The following is a 17,297-nucleotide window of genomic DNA, read 5'->3' as shown; positions in this document are numbered from 1 at the left end:
ATAATAACAAGAAAGAGGCTGTTGTTTGTATTTGTATGTTTATTTTTTTGCTTTGCTACAAAAACAGTCCCAGCAATATGTCATGACCTGGTTAAAAAAAAGGAAACTACTACAGTTAAGTAAGAAATTAAATATACCAAAACTACCCAACGCTACCCAGAGAAAGGCAATCGTATGAAATGAAATATCTTGAAGTCTACCGCTACAAAAAAGTTAGAAAAGGTTACTTAAAAAGGAGGCAAGTATCCACCACAAAATGTGCCACTTTACCACAATCAATTTCCACGTCTTTGCTCGAATATAAAGTTATGCAAATACTTTACAATAAGTTAACCCAGGCACGTCTCCCTACAACTACATCAACGCTAAGTAACAGTCAAATGGATCACATCAAAAATACTCTTTTTACTTTTTTTTGGCAACAATCACACACTTCACACACAAAGAAAAAAAAATGAAACTTCTGGGTAGCAACATTTTTGGTTTCATAAGAACAGTATAAGTTGTGTCCACGTCGTCAGACTGCCTGCATGTGCTTCATAGGCCCACACACTGTTTTACAGAGAATTTAAATCATATAAAATATATATTTAGATATTTAGATATATAGATATAGATAGATATGTGTGTGAACAAAAATATACTAAAACTATTTTGATACAAAAAGGGGTTAATGCCAAATGGAAGCTTACAATCATAAACTTCAATAACTTAACTGAACTGAACTTTCAATACTTTCGGACTTTTTCAGAACATGTTGTTTTAGCCCTAATCTCCTTATTACTAAGGCTTTTGCACAGCACTAGTGAAACAGCACTCGCATGTTAGTGCCAAGAATGTGTCAAGTATAAATACTAAGAAAACCTCTGTACAGTACCCACTTATGCCAAATCTACAAAATAAGTTAGTGCCAAGCAACTGTACATATTATTTACAGTTTAAATACAAAGGGAGGTGTTTGAAAATGAACATTAATTCAGTATGAAAAGATGCGACCTTGACGTAAAAAGGCTTAGCTACAGCGGAGTCACTGCAACGCAAAGCTTACGCTCTGCTTGAGAAACTGCTTCAGTTTTAACAGGAAGCAACAAAAACCAGTCCACAGCTAAAAGTTTCTTTTACTATGAAGTCCTGACACATTTTGTAAGGTCACACGAAATGTACGGAATCAATCACTGACATTTCTGCCTTGAAATGATAAATGAAAATGACAGTTGTGATTGGTGGGAGTCGGGATAGACGAAAAGGGAGCAGTCTCTAAGCACAGTGGCAAACCGGAGAAAATGGGGGGGACAGACAGAGACATTCATTTCAGCAGCAGCCGTATCCCATCGGCACATGGTAGGAGTGTGTACAAGTAGGAATGGATGAGGGAGAGACGCCGCCTGTTACAGCAGGTGCCCAGTAAACATTTGAGTCCCCCGTGGAGACAAAGCAGAAAAGAGAAGAGGCGGGTATTTGGTACATGAGAGGTACAGGTTTGTGTGTGCGCGGGGAGGAGAGTCGGCGAGTGTTCATCAGTCCACGTCACTGAGGTCGCTGACTGGCTCGTCCTGCACTATGCTCAGGTGGTTCATGGCACGGCTGAATGCAATCTGGACAGCCTTGCGGATGCTGGATGTGCGTCCCTCCATCATTTTGATCTTGTCTATGGTCTTGTCCATCCCCAAAGGAACCATCTTGGATCTAGGAAGCCACTGCCTGAAGGGGAGAGAACAGCACATGATGCTGCAGCGTGAGACAGGAGCAAAGGTGTCGTCCTGCTCCTCAAAACATTGCATATTGCATATAAAAGTGCATATCAGTGTTTTCATTAAGGTGGAATGAATGACAGCAAAGCTGATGCGACGTCTTGTTCTCAGTTAAACAGATGTTGAGCCACATCCCTTCTTTTCAGTGATGGCTGAGTCCTGGTGCAATATTTAAATGCCTCTTGAGGCGAGAGCTACTTGCTCTCTCTTGACAATTGATGTCATGCAGCCACAAGAGAATAATGATCAGCTGACAACACGGACTGACAAGTGTACCCTTGCAGAAACCCGCGTCAGCGTAAAAATCATCGCCGCAGATGGAGGCACTCACCAGCTGCGCTTGTTGTCGAAGAAGAGGACGAGGTAGAGCTTCTCCTCGGCTTTGTACTGCATCTGCTCCCCGATGCGGAGCACGTCCGTGGGGGGCGCGGGGATGGACACCCCGTTGTGCTGACAGCTCACATGCGGCATGCGGGGGTCGATGATCTGCATGAGGGGAGACGAGAGGGGAGGTACACACGCATAAAAAACAAGCGTTGTCACGAATGCAAATGCACTGGAGGAAAGACAGCACATTCACACATGGAGTCACTTCAGTATAGAAGGAGGATGTTTACATTGCAGCCACACAAATGCAGCCACACGCAGAGTGACACATTGCCTTAGTTGTCAAATCAAGACTACTAAACAGTGAAGTGATGCTGCACCTAAAGGGAAAACACATTTGCCACCCAAGAACAGCTGAAGTAAAACTGTTACTTCATCCTGTGACACAAGTGTCATAATTAGATGCGTACGTCTCCCAAAGGGAAGAGGTGACAACAAAACATCAGTGATTTTTTCAGTGATTTCTCTTACACAAACACTCACCAAGGCAGGGTAGGAGGGGTATCCACTACATTTGGCCCAAACTAGCTTTAAGGGTTCCAATGCAACGGTTGCAGCACTAGCGGGCATCCAAATATTGCTGTTGCCAACCTCTATGGAAGCGGGAACAACACCAAACAAAGTTATGCACGGGTTGAAACACACAGACACAGTTCCAAAAGCCATGCTTTTGGTGCAGGAGCGCGCACACACAAAACCCAGGGGGAGGAAATTCACTTTTCTCTTTAAGAGCCACAGGGAATGACGTGTATTAAAATTTACCAGCCACTTGCGCCGTTTAATCAGCCAGATCTGAATAATAGATGAGGTTAGAGTCCCCAGATGCCGACTGGTCACACGCCATGGTGGCAGGCCAAACACATGGACCCAGGCTCCAGTGCCAAAAGTCACTCGAACCTGGCCGGTAGCTGCGGTTAATATCCAACCCTGCTTTCATTTTGTGTATGAACAACCCGAGTGATGCCGAAGTTGGCTACTGAAAAAGCACCAGCCCTTCTTCTATGTATTAGGTAGAAACTTTTCTAGGTTTATGACATACAGATACCGCTGCATTATTTTACATCATTGAAGCTGATGACCACATCAAGCAGACTTAAATCATTTCTGTATGTGGTGAAAATCCACAGGTTATGTCCTGTTGTGTGTGAATAACAGAACAAAAGCATCAATCAAATCCTCACATGGTGAGGTAGAAAAAAAAATCGACTTTAAGCCCAGTTTTACCATGATAATCTTTAATGATTAAAATAGTTGATGATTAATTTACTGGAGACCAGTTAATCACTTACTTCTATGAAGAAACTTTAGTTGGCGCTGGTTTGTCATATTACTTCAAAATCAAACTGTCAAATCTTACAAGAGGTTAAAACTAATGCACCGTATGAAAGAACAGATCAGTATTAAAATGATGAAACCTCCTCAGGCCACACCCGTGCGGATTCCTCTGATTCTTACCAGCAGCGATTCGCGCAGCTTTTGCAAAATTCCCAGTTTCGATGCAGGCGATGAGCTCGCTCTTGTCGTCCACAGTGTTTCTCCGGACCAAGGCGGGTTTTCCCTTCCCACATTTTGGAAGACTGAGAATGGTGCTGCACACAAAACAGGAGACGAGAATCCGCTAGAGTCACGTCAGGTGTGTCACGAGTGACGCTCCCTGCTTTGTATTCTCATTCAGTGATTACCTGGTGCTTCCCGGAACACTGCTGCATGAGGAGATGGAGGACTCGGAGGCACAGCGTCTTCTGGGCTCCGCGGTTCTACTTGTTCGGCTGGGTTCCTCTCGCTGCTTTTCCGCCGTCGCTTCAAGCAACCCACCTGCCAGGCCTTTCGGAAACGCAGAGCAAGAGAAGGTCACGGCCCATTACAAATAACAGGACGCTGTGGTCGGAACGGCTCAGGCCAAAAATCACAGCCGCTCCTGTTGCTGCATCTGCGTTAGCTACAGGTCGCTCAGCTCTAATCGCACTTCAGCAAACAGATGTAAAACAGTCAATGGCCGTTTGTTGTTCCTCACTGCTATGCTGTTCGGGATTTGACTGTGATGACTTGTAAGCAGTGTTTCAGCTAATTGCAAGGCCTGAGCTGCCAGCTTCTGCGGTTGGCAGCAGATAAATACTTCTGTACTGATTTAATCAAGTGCTTGAAGGATTGCCATTCAAATTCGCACATATTGGAACTCCAAATGCTCAGCCGTGCAGAAAATTGTGGCACGGCTCAAAAAAAAAAAGAATCAGAGACTTCTTTTGAGATGGTGAAAGTGTTGGCACTAAATGACCAAATCTGGTTAAAAGGTTCATTCAACAGCCAGTTTTCTCATGTCACTTCTTACCGCTGTCAATTCTTTTGACGCAGGACTCTTCCTCGTGCCCTCGTTCGCCTCCCTCCTCCTCACTGTCTCTGCTGCCGCTGCGCTTCCTCTTCTTACTGTGGAGCAGCGTCTCGAGCCTGGGTATGACCACCGACAGGAAAGACTTGGAGCCCAGCTGCGCGCCGTCTTCTTCTTCCTCCCCGTTGTCCTCTCTGCCGTCGATGCTTTCGCCCCCCTCGTCTCCGTTCTTCGGAGGCTTCTGAGGGCTGGCGCCCGGCTTCGATTTGCGGAAGAGCACGGCGGTGCGCCGGTTGACGGGGCCCGTGGGCTCGGCGAGGGTGGACGTGGCCACCACGCTCACGTCTCGGTCCAGCAGCGGGCTCTGGAGGCCGTCGCGGGAGAAGCCGTTGAGGCGCGGGGCGGCCGAGAGCAGGTCCGGGATTTCGGCGTCGAACTTGACCCGCTTGCTGAGCGGCCTGTCTTCGCAGTCTGGGGCGGCATCGATCGGCTTCAGTGTAGGCGGCTCAGAGTTGATGTCTGAGTGGATGAGGGGAGGTATGGAGTCCGAGGGCTCCAATTTAGGAGGAAGAGACTTGTCTCCTGTGGGGACAGAAGAGGAAAAAGGAAACTTTTAAACTACATGGGCAAAGATAATCGCTGTAAACTGCAAACGTGCAGAACAACATACACCCTATTAAGGACCAGTTATTCATTTTTATGCAGCACAATTAATTTGGGACCTAGCAAGGGCTTTAATATACATACTCCATAATACAATATGACATTAGAAATGCTGACACTGCACATTATAATATGCTTTACAGGTCTTTCCACATAAGAAAGCTAAGTACACACACACACACACACACACACACACACACACACACACACACACACACACACACACACACACACACACACACACACACACACACACACACACACAATTCAGTCATACCCTCATCATCTTGGAAGTGGCCGTTGGACTTTAGCCTCTCCTCGTCAGGTTCACTCAGCTCTGGACGGGAAGAAGATGATCGAGATGATGCAAACATGGAAGAGGAGTGGTGCGAGGACAGGACTCTCTTCAGACTCATTTCATTGCGAACATCGTTGATGGTCTTCTTGAGCAGCTTGAGCCGCTTGCTGCGGGAGGGGCTGGACTTCATGGCGCAGGTCAGGTCGAACTTCTCCAGCAGCTGCTGCAACTGCTTGTCCAGGGGCATACGGTCCCGATTGGCTGGAATTAGCAGCCGGTCCACTGAGGAAAGAACCACAACAAAAAGGACAATTACAGGGTGAAACAATGCAAGACTGAAAATTAAGATCGAAGAAGAAAAATGCACAAATGGCTGGTAGTTCAACTCCTTACCGTCCTCCCAAGAAAACGACGTTGGTGCTGTGATTTCAGGAGCCTCAGTCAGGTGCATTCCGCTTTCGGTGTCAAAGCCAATCTTCTCCACATCCCGTCGGGCTTTTCTGAGCAGGACCCCACCCTGGTCTCGGAGGCGAACAGCAGCTCGGTAGAAATAGGTGTCCTTTGAGTTGTACTTCATGCAGTTGTCAATAATCAGGTTAAAGTCCTTCTCAAACTGATCCAAATTGTTATAACCCTGGGCATCTATGCGCTGCCGCATGGTGGAGAAGTCCATCGGATGCTTGATATGGTCTAGGTAGTCGGGAACCTAAAAGACACAGTAAATTAAAAACACATGGTGTCAAAAGGGAGCGCCCAACGTGGGGCTCGAACCCACGACTCTGAGATTAAGAGTCTCATGCTCTACCGACTGAGCTAGCCGGGCATGCAGAGTGAAGGCCTCTACGCTCTTTACAGACGTCACCATCTGCACATGGACCTTGGTCTCAGATTACACATGTCGAAAGTCACTTTGCACAACACATGTCTACACAGAGAACCCAAGTAAGTGTGATCAGAACCTGCGGCATGAAACAACATGCCGCAATGCAACATGTGGCCAAAGGCTTAATCATTGCTTTTCTGAGAGATTTACATTTAGCAGACATTTTCAAGTTACGCTATCTGATCTGGCAGAGGAGGTAATAAGGGTAAATATATGTGATCCAGATGATATGAAACAACTTTTTCAAAAAAAAAAGAGTTCAAAGTTCACCTCATCCACATCAACTGGCTGAGCAAAGATCTTAGCCTGGTCTTTCGTCTGGAGCTGGTCCAAGAGAGCTCTGAGCAAAATGCTGAACGGGCTCAACTGCATCTCTAAGAGTGTCTCCTGCAGTTTAATCTACAAACCAAAGCAAAAGGAGACAAGTTGGCACACTGATTTTCTCATTTTACAAAAATCAGACCATAGGTTAGGTCAAAAACGCGCCCACTCTTTTCCCTCGCTCATACCTCTTCTCGCTTAAGCTTCTCCCTCTTGCGAATCAGCTCCAGCAGCAGCCGGGTTCTCTCCAGGTCGTGTCGGAGGCGGTGCCATTCCTTTAGCTGGTCCTTTAATGCTCTGCTCTCCTCCTCGTTCTGCCTCTGGAAAGGCAATTTAACGCTTGCATTAAAAAACAGAATTAAAAAAAAAAAAAAATCACTTAATTATTAGCACAAGGTTCTGGATTAAAGTATTAAATGGCAAACATTAACAAAACATATCACGGTCTGTTCATATAAAACATTTTAAGTAAAAATCAGGTAAGATTCAGAATGACGTTAAGTCTTCTGTGGTTGACTGACAGATGAACAAACCGGTTGCGCATTCTTCTGACACTGCAGCTTTGTCTGAAGGCGTCTGATGAGAGGGAGCCCGTTCCTGGATTGCCTCTTTAGAGTCCAGTAATTCAGGACCAGCTCCACAAAGGCTTTTTTCTTCTGCACCGACACTTGGTTCAAAATAGTCTGTAACCTGAAGGAGCCAGACAGACAGGTATCATGAGCAGGATGCCGGCGAGCGACGCCATGACTGTGTCACAGTGTTTTACCAACTGCAGTTCATTTTAGTGGCAGAACAACAGGCTGAACCTATACAATGTTTGAACCAAGCCAAGCCAATGTGAGCAGATGATCAAAACATGCCTTTTAGAATTCCTTAACATGCTACACACGACACTTCCCCGCTCATATTTATACCTGTGTGCAGGGAAACTAGGCACAGTAGCAGGGGTTGCAGCTTCACTTTCAACTTCAACCTCAGGCTTTCGACTCCTCCTCTTCTGCTGCTGCTGCTTTCCTTTAGACTGTCCTTTACCAGCACCTCGTCCCTTGTCCACTTTCTTGCACAGTCCATTTTTTGGTTTGGCGTCATCGTAAATTGAATGCGGCCGCCTCACGCATCCAGCTGGTGTGTGCGCTCCACAGTAGGCAGTCTTTTTCACAGAGATCGTCGTCTCTCCGCTTTCATTCGCCTCTGTCGTTGGCTCCATCTTCATAAAGAGGCCGGCCTTTTGGGCGCAGCTGACGTGAAAGGCGGTGTAACAGTTGGCCTTGTGGCACTGAATGCACGCCCCGGCGCCTTTCTCTTTGCAGAGGTAGCAGGTGAGCTTCCAGCGGGCTGGAGGAATGTCGCCGACACCATCGATGGGCTCGATGAAGGTGGTGTTGGAGAAGCCGACCTCTGGGACCCAGAGGGCACAGACCACATGACCCCAGCGGCCATCATCTGTCTTTTTCAATGCCCCACCCTTATTGGGACATAAGACGCAGTCTGCTGGCTGAGTGGGACACTGGAGGCAGTGTCTGCAAAGCCACTGGCCTTCGGGAATGTAGGGCACACCGTAACATTCCTGATGCACGGCCATGTTGCACATGTCACAAAACAAAATAGCGTTGCTGTTGTGACACTCTCCGTCCATGCAGATGCAGCACACAGCATCGTCGTCAACCGGGGACTGCTTTTCGCCACTCTGATCCAGACTCTCCAGATACAGCTCCTTCTCAAAGCGGTCAATAAGAAACTCGAAGACATTGTAAGACACCTGGCTGACTCCTTCGCTCCGACGTTTTTCGTTGACCAAATCCAGCCAGGCATAATCTTCCTCATCCATATCATATTCCGTTTCCTCATCCAACTCTTCCTCAGTCTTCTCCATGAATTTATAATAAGTAGCTGCACGCCTTGGAACTGCTGGTAGGTTATATTCCACTGTACGGAACTTAGGCTCTGGAGGTTTTGGACTGGCATTCGCACTGGTATGATGTCCACCTCCCTCTCCCTTGCCAATAATGCCCAGTGCAGCATTTCTCTTCTCCTGGTTGTTTTTTAGTCTGACTGACCTCAGGAGAATCTGCTGTGGTTTCTCAGCATTCTCCTTGTTGCTGGTGCACTCCATCATCTCCTGAACCATGGGGTCCTCGTCCGAAATCACATCCAGCTTGTCGTATATGCTGAGCCGGTGGATGCGCCCATCCATCTCAAACTCCACCATGCGCTGTGCCTGGGCATAAGTCAAGATCTGCTTGTTGGGGGAAGGCTTGATGGGCGACGGGGGCCTCTGCGGCACCGCGACCCGGTGCTGCCGAACTTTCTTCTTCATCTTGACACGCCGTGTTGCTGTGGAGACAAACAGTGAAGATCTGCATTAGTTTCACTGTGGTTGATCTGAGAGGTTGAATCTGTGCACCTTTATTTACAGCCACAGAGCTGTAATTGGGTTCATTTCCTCACTAAAACAAGAAAATAGCTCTAATTTCAAAGCATGCGTTATTTGACTCATTCAAACACTAAATAAACCATACTCCCTGATTAAACTGCAACATTAATATAATTGCAAAGCTTTAGCCTCAGACCACAGTGACAATCAAAACAAAGCACCTTGTTACGGTTTAGTCATTGAGCAGAGGTATTTAACTGGTGAGAGGATGCGCAGAAGTTAGCACTTGCCCATTTGGCGCAGAGATGTGATTGCCCTTTAAGTCAAAGTAGCCAGAATGCTAACAATAACATTAGCTACCCAGCTAACTAGCAAGCGAAGCTAGCCACCCCCCTAAATGGCGTCAAACAACACAGGGGCGGTTTAAAAAACAGTTTCTACACAAACTAAACAATTGGCACACGCCCTGTGCGCATTTCCTTTTTAAATGCGTAAAGCACCTAAAACCAAAGCACATACCTTGGATGCACGAACAGTTTTGCTAGCTGCAGGAGACGGTGGCTAGCCAGCAGCCTTACAAAGCAGAGGCGATACGGCCTGCTAAGTGGCTCTGATTCCGCACACAGTGTTCTCATCCAACGGCCGCTACTGGGCTCTTTTAAGATGCTAATCAAAACCCAAAGGCGTCTGTTTGGTGCGCGTGAGCTTTCGATGGTGAGTTCTACAGGAAGTACACAGTTATTTGCTTGTGGACCATTTAGAGGCGAGAATCAGTCGTCGTCGGGCGCAAATAGCAGCAGCAGCAACAGCAGCACCACCTCAGACGGCTCATCCCCCAACACAACAATGCGTTTCACCAGACAACTCCCACCCGCACGCACCGCTCTACGTGTGACGCTGGAGGTCATGTTGGTAGCGGGTCGTAGTAGTTTTCACACAAAAGCCCATCTGTCACACAATCAACGCGTCGCCTTTTGTCGGTCCTTACTAGCCGCGCACGGACAAAGCCGCGAACAAAGCGCCAACCGCTGTAGTCGCTTTTTGACTGAGTGCGAGCGCTGCTGTGTGGGTCTGTGTTAGCTGCAGTCATAACCAACGGGTGTGTGTGCGTGAGCGTGAGTGTGTGTGTCAGACTGGGGGTTATTTGATACAACATTTCATTTAGTCACGGAGCACAGTCAGGATGTAGCCAGAACAACAAACCCGCTACTACGCCCCACCCTGGAAACCAGTTCGTCTCAGGCGAGGAGCTGAACGAACCGGATGGCTGAGCACCGTGGCGATAAATATCCGCCACACTGTATGCTCCTACTCATATCATAGCTTTTCACCGAGTGCCCGTGAATGCAACACGCAGCATCAGTCAGATATTAACAGAGCAGTAATGATTCCTTAGTAACACAGGTTGCTGTTTACGGTTTTTGTTCGCTTAAATGAAAGAGCGGCTTTTGCAGAGAATACTTTTTTAAAGTAAACGTAAACCGTGCAGGTTGACGAATAACAATTTTAACGTATTGCTGTTGTTGTGTGGGAGTCAGTCCGTCGTTTTAATAACAGTGGCAGTAGTGGCAGTACAACATCATGCGGTGTTGTGTAACAGATTAACCTCCTCGTCGTACCGAGTGACATCATTAAAGCGTGTTCCTTCCGTCCGACGCTGTGTGGAGCTGCTTCGGCCGAACGTGAACTGCTAGCTAACCAGGAGACAAAAGCAACAAAGTGAGCCCCCTCCGGATCAATCAAATGTGTCAGATTTAACTGTTTAGAAGCCGAAATCCAGTGATCACACCGCCAGACTTTACAGTAAGTGTGATGACCTCGTGTATTTGTCCGAGGAGGGTTTCGTGTGCTCGGGACGTCGTGGTGAGTCTTGGCCTGATTCGGATACCGTGTGGTTCGTGTGTTGCCTCGGCCGGGTTCTGCCTCGCCAGGTTAGCTAGTATGTCCTGTGTGTGGCCTAGCTGGCAGCTAACCAGCTAGCAGTCGCAGTGTGAACGGAACCTCTCTTTTTTGAGATATTGTAAGATAACTAGGGTAGTTGTTGGACTTATTTACCATTTACCAATTACCAAACCATTTGCGCCTAAAATCCATGTGACAGAAGCGTTGTACCTGTTTTTGTTTTGTGTGTTTATTAGCCTTGTGGCTAACCCAGTTAGCACCAGGATAGCCATTGTGGTGTTTACTGATGATCCGTAACTGTCAATACTGTTTTAATATAACGTTAAATATTCACTGGTTTAAGTGTTGCACAAGCCCGGGGTGGGCGCTGTGTACTGTTCAGTGAGGTTGGACCCAGAGCCGGCATGTATGTGTCCTTTTACAGCTCGGTGTGTTGAGGGAAGATAAAAGCTAGCCAGCGTTGGCTATTCTCTACTGTCCTCTCGCATCTTCCTCTCGCTTGAGCCAAACCCGGAAAACCCGTGTCACCGTTCACTTAGGAAATGGTTTTACGCTAAAGTGTTTTTTTAGGCCTGCTTGAACTAGAGCAAAGATTAACGATCACGTACACAGTTTATTGTGTTGATTACGTTCGTAACATTAGATTAAAGGTGAACGAATGGCCATTTCACGATTCTTTTATTGATTAGCAGTAGCTACACGTTCGGCTTTCAGTTCTAGTTGTGTACTTAAGCTAACGTCAGTCTCCTGTTTACACACTTTATTGATTCAATGTCAAAAGATACTTTTAGAAAAATATTGTTCTCTTTTATACTTGATGCTTATTTACTATATGGTTTTTGTGTTTAGACTGAGTTAGTGTGTTTATAGCATAGTAGTACACCTTACTTTCTCGCATCTTCAGGTAAATGACACAGTTATGCAGTGAAACGTGAGCCACTAGTCCTTCTTAACAGACCACGTTTTACCTGATCTGTCCAAAAGCCCCGAGGCTAAGTGCTATCTGGGGACACGCAGCTTGTTAGCATCTACACGCTACTCAATTGATTGTGCTCTCTATCAAGAGGTTCAGTTTTGTTTAACTGTTTTCGAGGGATGCTGATTCAGCTGTTTTAAGCTTTAGGCTCACAGCTGTGTTTGTATAGAGTAATCATTTTTTTTATATTGGCTGTAGATGTCTGAATTAAACTTACTCTGACAGGTGCACCTGCTGCAGATGGTATTTAACATTGAGGTGGTTTCTTGTATATGCAAACAGTCATTGATTTCAGCAGCTGAATTCCACATAAGTGCTTGAAGGTGGCTCCTCTGCTGGACCTTTCCTGTTCAGGTGGAGCTTGTCAACTTGCAAAATCCTCAACATTTCCATCTTTATTTTTAACAAATAGTTGATTTAAATTCGTAATTTGTACCAGTAGTACATGTCAGTTTGATTAAAAACTTTGAAGGCCACACTGTTCCTGCGTTAATATCCACAAAGGAATTACAGAAAATAATATGAAATGATATGAAATTAAAATGCCATGTACTGTATATGTTATTTTAGAATACAGTTTGATTTGTCTTTATTTCTCTCTCCAGGTTGTAGGAGGAGAGGTAGAACTGCTTGGATAATACTAAATGGAGAGGGACAAGCAAGCACCCCGTGTCAACGAAAGCTGCAAAGGCATTACCACTCCTGCTTGAGACCTGCTGTATCGATGACTTCACCTAAAAAAGGTGACTGCATTTGACCACATAGAGCTGACTGTTCTCCAGAAACCTGTGGGCTGTTGCTATGGATGGAGAGGAAGAGTTATCCCACATGTGTGAGGATGTAAGCAACGAACCCAATGGCTCCGCTTACAGTAAAAAGAGAGAGGCGAAAGGGACTTGCCTGAGAATCGAGGGTCAGGATGGGTACGTGTTCAAGTCCTATAGCATAAACCCTCACGAATTTATGGATGCAAAGTCACCTGCTTGCTCCTCAGTTACACTGGATAAGGATCCCCCTCCTTCTCTCCACTTATGTTCTCAGGATAGCAAATATTTGGAGTCCGATATATCAAATCATCTTGATCCAGGTTCTCCTGCTCTGTCAAACAAGAGCCCAAACATTAATACTGGCGAAATGACTGATCATGAAATGTATGAAAATGGTAATATGGCAGGTCAGCATGTCAGAGAGGACATTGGGGATGCAAATGAAAAAGAGGACGAAACACAAGATGATGATAGCTTAGCATTCGGCAGTTCTATTGGTCCTTTTGTAACTAGAGATGGTGATGAATATAGTAATTTACTAAGTGGATACACAAGCACCCTTTATGACGTTGCCATGGACGCTGTCACTCAGAGCCTTTTGTCATCTATAAGGAGTCACGCCAATCCAAGGAAGAAATCTCCTGCATGGAATCATTTCTGCATATCACCACGAGACAGTACCAAAGCAATCTGTTTATATTGCATGAAAGAATTCAGTCGGGGTAAAAATGAGAAAGACCTCAGTACGAGTTGTTTAATGAGGCATGTACGAAGGGCTCACCCCACTGTGCTTTTACAAGACGGAGCAGACGCACCCTTAAATAATCTGACTAGCTCCTTCTCCTCATCGTTGATACCTCCCTCCCCGAGCTCACCAAAAAACGGAGACTTGACAAATAGCTTCATCAATTCTGCCTCAAAGAACACTTCACCGTCCACCTCATCAGCTGAAAATTCAGATATGTCATCCAAAGAAGTGTTACCCAAAGTCGAACCAAAACTAGAACCATATGCCAGCATGGATGCGATCTGCAGCATGCTCCCATCCTCACATTCCAATGAAAGCAACCACGAAGACATGTCAGACGGAGGACCCGAGCGCCTCCCTGGGACCCCAAAAAGCTCTAGTTCCCGTCGAAGATCAGCTGTGTGGAAACATTTCTACCTGTCGCCTGCTGACAATTCCAAAGCAGTATGTATCCATTGTATGAATGAGTTCAGTAGAGGTAAAAATGGGAAGGATCTTGGGACAAGCTGTCTTATTCGTCACATGTGGAGAGCCCACAAAGAGGTTGTCATTGAGGAAAACGGGCAGGGCAATCACATTCCCCCACCCTATACAAACCCTCCCTCTCTTTTGTCACGCACACAACTACAGGATCCTCCAGAAGTCAAAAAAGAATCACCTCTGCTTCCATCCTCCCCAGAAACTACGTCAGACGAGTTACCCCAAAACATGGAGGAAAGCATGGATATTCAGGAGGAATCTGACGAGGTCATGCATCTCTCAGGGCAAGAGTCCTCACTCAATATCTCCTTCAAAGCTCAGGGGGAGGATAGCCCCCTGACGTCCTCACCGTGTGATATCTCTGAGGGCCCCGGCCTCCATCAGGATCATTTAGTGTTCCAGCAAAACAAGAAGATCATGAAACGGGTGAAATCGGAAGTGTGGCACCATTTCATAGTGTCACCTGTTGACCAGTTAAAAGCACTGTGCCGTTACTGTCCATGTGTCATCAGCAGGGGGAAGCGGGGCGATTTTGGTACAAGCTGTCTGATGAGGCATCTAATGAGACGTCACCCGGACGTCCTCAAAAACCAAAAAAGCACAGATGAGAAGGAATCCCCCCCTCATCCGTATACCAATCTCACTGCAACAGACGCAGTTTCAACCAAAGGAACTGAGAGCCCCGCCAGTGAGACAAAGCCACAAACTCTGCCTGTTTTCAGTAAAAAGACATCAAAACTGTGGAACCATTTCTCCATTTCACCTGCTGACCCCACCAAGGTGGTTTGTTTGCACTGTAGCCGCACAATTAGCAGAGGCAAAAAGACTACAAACCTTGGCACAAGCTGCCTCTTCAGGCACATGCAGAGGTTTCACGGACATGTTCTTGAAAGTAACAATACTATCTCAGGTGATGTGCCCTCTGCTGATGTTCATGTTAAGCAAGAGCTGATGGAGACGTCGGTTTTTGAAACACAACAGGAGAATGAGAGGTTTGATGAAGACCACCCGGCTGCCAAAAAAATCACCAAACTTCTCGCAGAAATGCTCGCACTGGATCTTCAGCCATCAGCTTTGGTGGAGAATGCTGGGCTGAACAGACTGCTAGAGTACCTCCAGCCTCAGTATTCTCTACCACCCTCTTCCTACTTTACCAGCACTGCCATACCAGATATGTATGAAAGGGTGAAGGATGTTGTCCTGACCCATCTGAAAGAGGCTGAAGGCGGTGTTGTCCACTTTACAACTAGTATTTGGGTCACCAGCCAGACAAGGGAATATCTGACCCTCACTGCTCACTGGGCAACATATGAGTCAAGTGTCAGACCTCAGGGTCAGGATTTTCACTGCTCCGCTCTCCTAAGCGTCTCAAAAATAGACTGCGATCACGATATGCAAGACATCCCAAAGCAGCTTGAGTTTCTGTGGGATTCTTGGATCACCTCATCTGGGCTCAAAAAGGGATTCACTGTCACTGATAACAACACCATCAGAAACACATTGGAGGACCACGGCCACATAACCGTGCAGTGTTTTGGCCACACTATAGACCTCATTGTTAGCGAAGCCATAAAGAGCCAGAGAATGGTTCAGAACCTTCTGAGTATTGCACGGAAAATTTGTGAACGTGTGCACCGCTCAGCCACGGCCAAGGAGAAGTTGGCCGAGCTCCAGGGCGTCCACCAGCTGCCAGAGAACCAACTGATTCAGGATGTTCCTTCCAAATGGAGGACCTCGTTTTTCATGCTGGAGCGGCTGGTGGAGCAAAGGAAAGCCATCGATGAGTTGTCGATTGAGTGCAATTTCAGGGAAATGATCAGCTGCGATCAGTGGGAGGTGATGCAGTCAGTCTGCAACGCGCTGAAACCTTTCGAAGTAGCCTGCAGGGAGATGAGCAACCGCACTGCCACTCTGGGACAAGTGATACCACTCATTCACATTCTGAACAGAAAGATTGACCTGCTCTTTGATGAGACGGTAGGCATAGACAACATGCTTAAGTCTCTAAAGGAAGCCATGGTGAGCAAAATGTCAGCAACTCTGAATGACCCGCGATACACCTGGGCAACCATGCTGGACCCACGATACAAGACTTCCTTGTTCACGGAGGAGGAAGCTGAACAGTGTAAACAAGATCTAATTCGGGAGTTGGACTTGTGCTCTTCTACCTCAGTTGAAGATAACCCTCCGCTGCCCAATGGCTGCGACGAGGCCCCCCTTTCATCCGACTCGAGCAAGGACAACCTCTGGTCTCTGATGGATGACGTTCGACAACAGGTAAAGCACGAAGAGAAGCCAAAGTCCTCAGACATGGTAGTGTTGGAGTACCTTGAGGAAGATATTCTCGATCAAAGCTGTGACCCCCTTGACTATTGGAACCTGAAAAAGTTCTTGTGGCCCGATCTAGCCAAAGTAGCCGCCCGTTATGTGGGTTGCCCTCCCAGCATCATCCCAGCAGAGACACTGTTCAGCACAGCGAGTGTCAACTGTGCCCTGAATCAGCCCAGGCCTTTACTGGAAAACATGGAGGGCCTGCTTTTCCTCAAGGTCAACCTTCCCTTGATTTATTTTCAGTACTGATTCATATTAAAATGTATCTTTAACACCCTTTATTAAGGACCAAGTTGAATGGCTGTGAATTCTTTTTGTTGGGCAAAATGTAAAATATCAATTTATACACTGATTCTCAATGCAAATGCCAGATTAAGGTTTTATTGTGTTCTTTGTACTACTGTTAAACACTTGGAGCTGTTGTGATTAAAGTCTCAGTCATAAGTGTATCAGGGAGGGAGGGGGTTTTTCTAGCTGTAGGGGTTGGTGACAATGTGTTTGCTTGTAAATCAATGTTTCTTGTCCTCTGTATCTACTTCATCTTGTGCCTTAATACGAAAACTACTTCAGGTCAAAAATGCTGTAAATATTTTGTTAAATTGTGCAGATCACTTCAGGATGCTTTTTGATGATGATGATGATTATTATTATAGGTTAATGATAGATGCAGATGTTTTCCCAATGAAAACGTGGCCCAAAAGTAAATGCTGTGACTGAAAGATGTTTTAAGTTAATGTTATTTAATTATTATTGTGGATTTGTGGTGTACGGTACTGTCACTTAGAAATAGACATTTTTTACTTGCTGAAAAGTTTTTATTAAGATTGTGTATAATAGTGCTGTATTTTTCAGAATGAGGATTTTGTTTGGAATATTCAACTTGTCTTGAGCACAACTTGCGTTTATGTCCAGGGGTTTAAATTATGGGTTTATTATTGAGAAAAACAATGTACTGTACATTTTTATAAGAAATGACTTCTGAACCTAATTTGATAAATGTTAGCAATGAGACTGGAAACATGCAAATTTTGTGGTCATTTGTAAATAAAGGTTTTCCTAATGCAATATCGCCCTTTTTTTGTTTGCATCT

At 46.0% G+C, this 17,297-nt stretch overlaps 2 protein-coding genes and 1 non-coding gene across 9 annotated transcripts; 1 reads left to right on the top strand and 2 right to left on the bottom strand.

Moving 5' to 3' along the window:
* Nucleotides 1-19: 19 nt before the first annotated feature.
* LOC114861966 (bromodomain-containing protein 1-like) lies at nt 20-10,042 on the bottom strand. Of its 3 annotated transcripts, none has more exons than XM_029161754.2 (13): nt 9,885-10,042; nt 7,544-8,963; nt 7,151-7,319; nt 6,818-6,949; nt 6,579-6,707; nt 5,819-6,131; nt 5,405-5,707; nt 4,468-5,046; nt 3,821-3,962; nt 3,594-3,727; nt 2,622-2,731; nt 2,083-2,237; nt 20-1,701 (listed from the first exon to the last, which is right to left on the bottom strand). In XM_029161754.2, the coding sequence occupies exons 2-13, from the start codon at nt 8,944-8,946 to the stop codon at nt 1,518-1,520; spliced, it is 3,753 nt and encodes a 1,250-aa protein (XP_029017587.1). In that variant the 5' UTR covers nt 8,947-8,963; nt 9,885-10,042; the 3' UTR covers nt 20-1,517. The 3 variants fall into 3 exon arrangements, with proteins under 3 accessions (XP_029017587.1, XP_029017586.1, XP_029017588.1); XM_029161753.2 differs by lacking the exon at nt 9,885-10,042 and adding an exon at nt 9,523-9,664; XM_029161755.2 differs by lacking the exon at nt 9,885-10,042 and adding an exon at nt 9,523-9,664 and having other exon boundaries at nt 7,163-7,319.
* Nucleotides 6,176-6,248, bottom strand: trnak-cuu (transfer RNA lysine (anticodon CUU)). Its single transcript has one exon. It is a non-coding gene; the product is annotated as a tRNA-Lys (tRNA).
* zbed4 (zinc finger, BED-type containing 4) lies at nt 9,578-17,272 on the top strand. Of its 5 annotated transcripts, none has more exons than XM_029161751.3 (2): nt 9,578-9,717; nt 12,487-17,272. In XM_029161751.3, exon 2 carries the CDS (start codon nt 12,683-12,685, stop codon nt 16,454-16,456), a length of 3,774 nt encoding a protein of 1,257 aa, XP_029017584.1. In that variant the 5' UTR covers nt 9,578-9,717; nt 12,487-12,682; the 3' UTR covers nt 16,457-17,272. The 5 variants fall into 5 exon arrangements, with proteins under 5 accessions (XP_029017584.1, XP_029017583.1, XP_029017581.1 ...); XM_029161750.3 differs by lacking the exon at nt 9,578-9,717 and adding an exon at nt 10,376-10,722; XM_029161748.3 differs by lacking the exon at nt 9,578-9,717 and adding an exon at nt 10,376-10,806.
* The last annotated feature ends 25 nt before the right edge of the window (nt 17,273-17,297 follow it).

This window comes from Betta splendens, chromosome 9 (assembly GCF_900634795.4).
Source record: "Betta splendens chromosome 9, fBetSpl5.4, whole genome shotgun sequence".
NCBI classification, from domain to species: Eukaryota; Metazoa; Chordata; class Actinopteri; order Anabantiformes; family Osphronemidae; genus Betta; species Betta splendens.
The sequence above is the reverse complement of the archived record's forward strand: the minus strand, read 5'-3'. Positions and strand labels throughout refer to the sequence as shown.

Bases quoted from the DNA above. Each gene is read 5' to 3' on its own strand.
- zbed4 (XM_029161751.3), top strand. From the start codon at position 12,683: ATGGATGGAGAGGAAGAGTTATCCCACATGTGTGAGGATGTAAGCAAC.
- LOC114861966 (XM_029161754.2), bottom strand. From the start codon at position 8,946: ATGAAGAAGAAAGTTCGGCAGCACCGGGTCGCGGTGCCGCAGAGGCCC. The intron at 6,708-6,817 runs GTATGAGCGAGG...TTTGGTTTGTAG, and splicing joins AGAAGCTTAAGCGAGAAGAG to ATTAAACTGCAGGAGACACT. The intron at 2,732-3,593 runs GTAAGAATCAGA...CCGCTTCCATAG, and splicing joins AGCTGCGCGAATCGCTGCTG to AGGTTGGCAACAGCAATATT.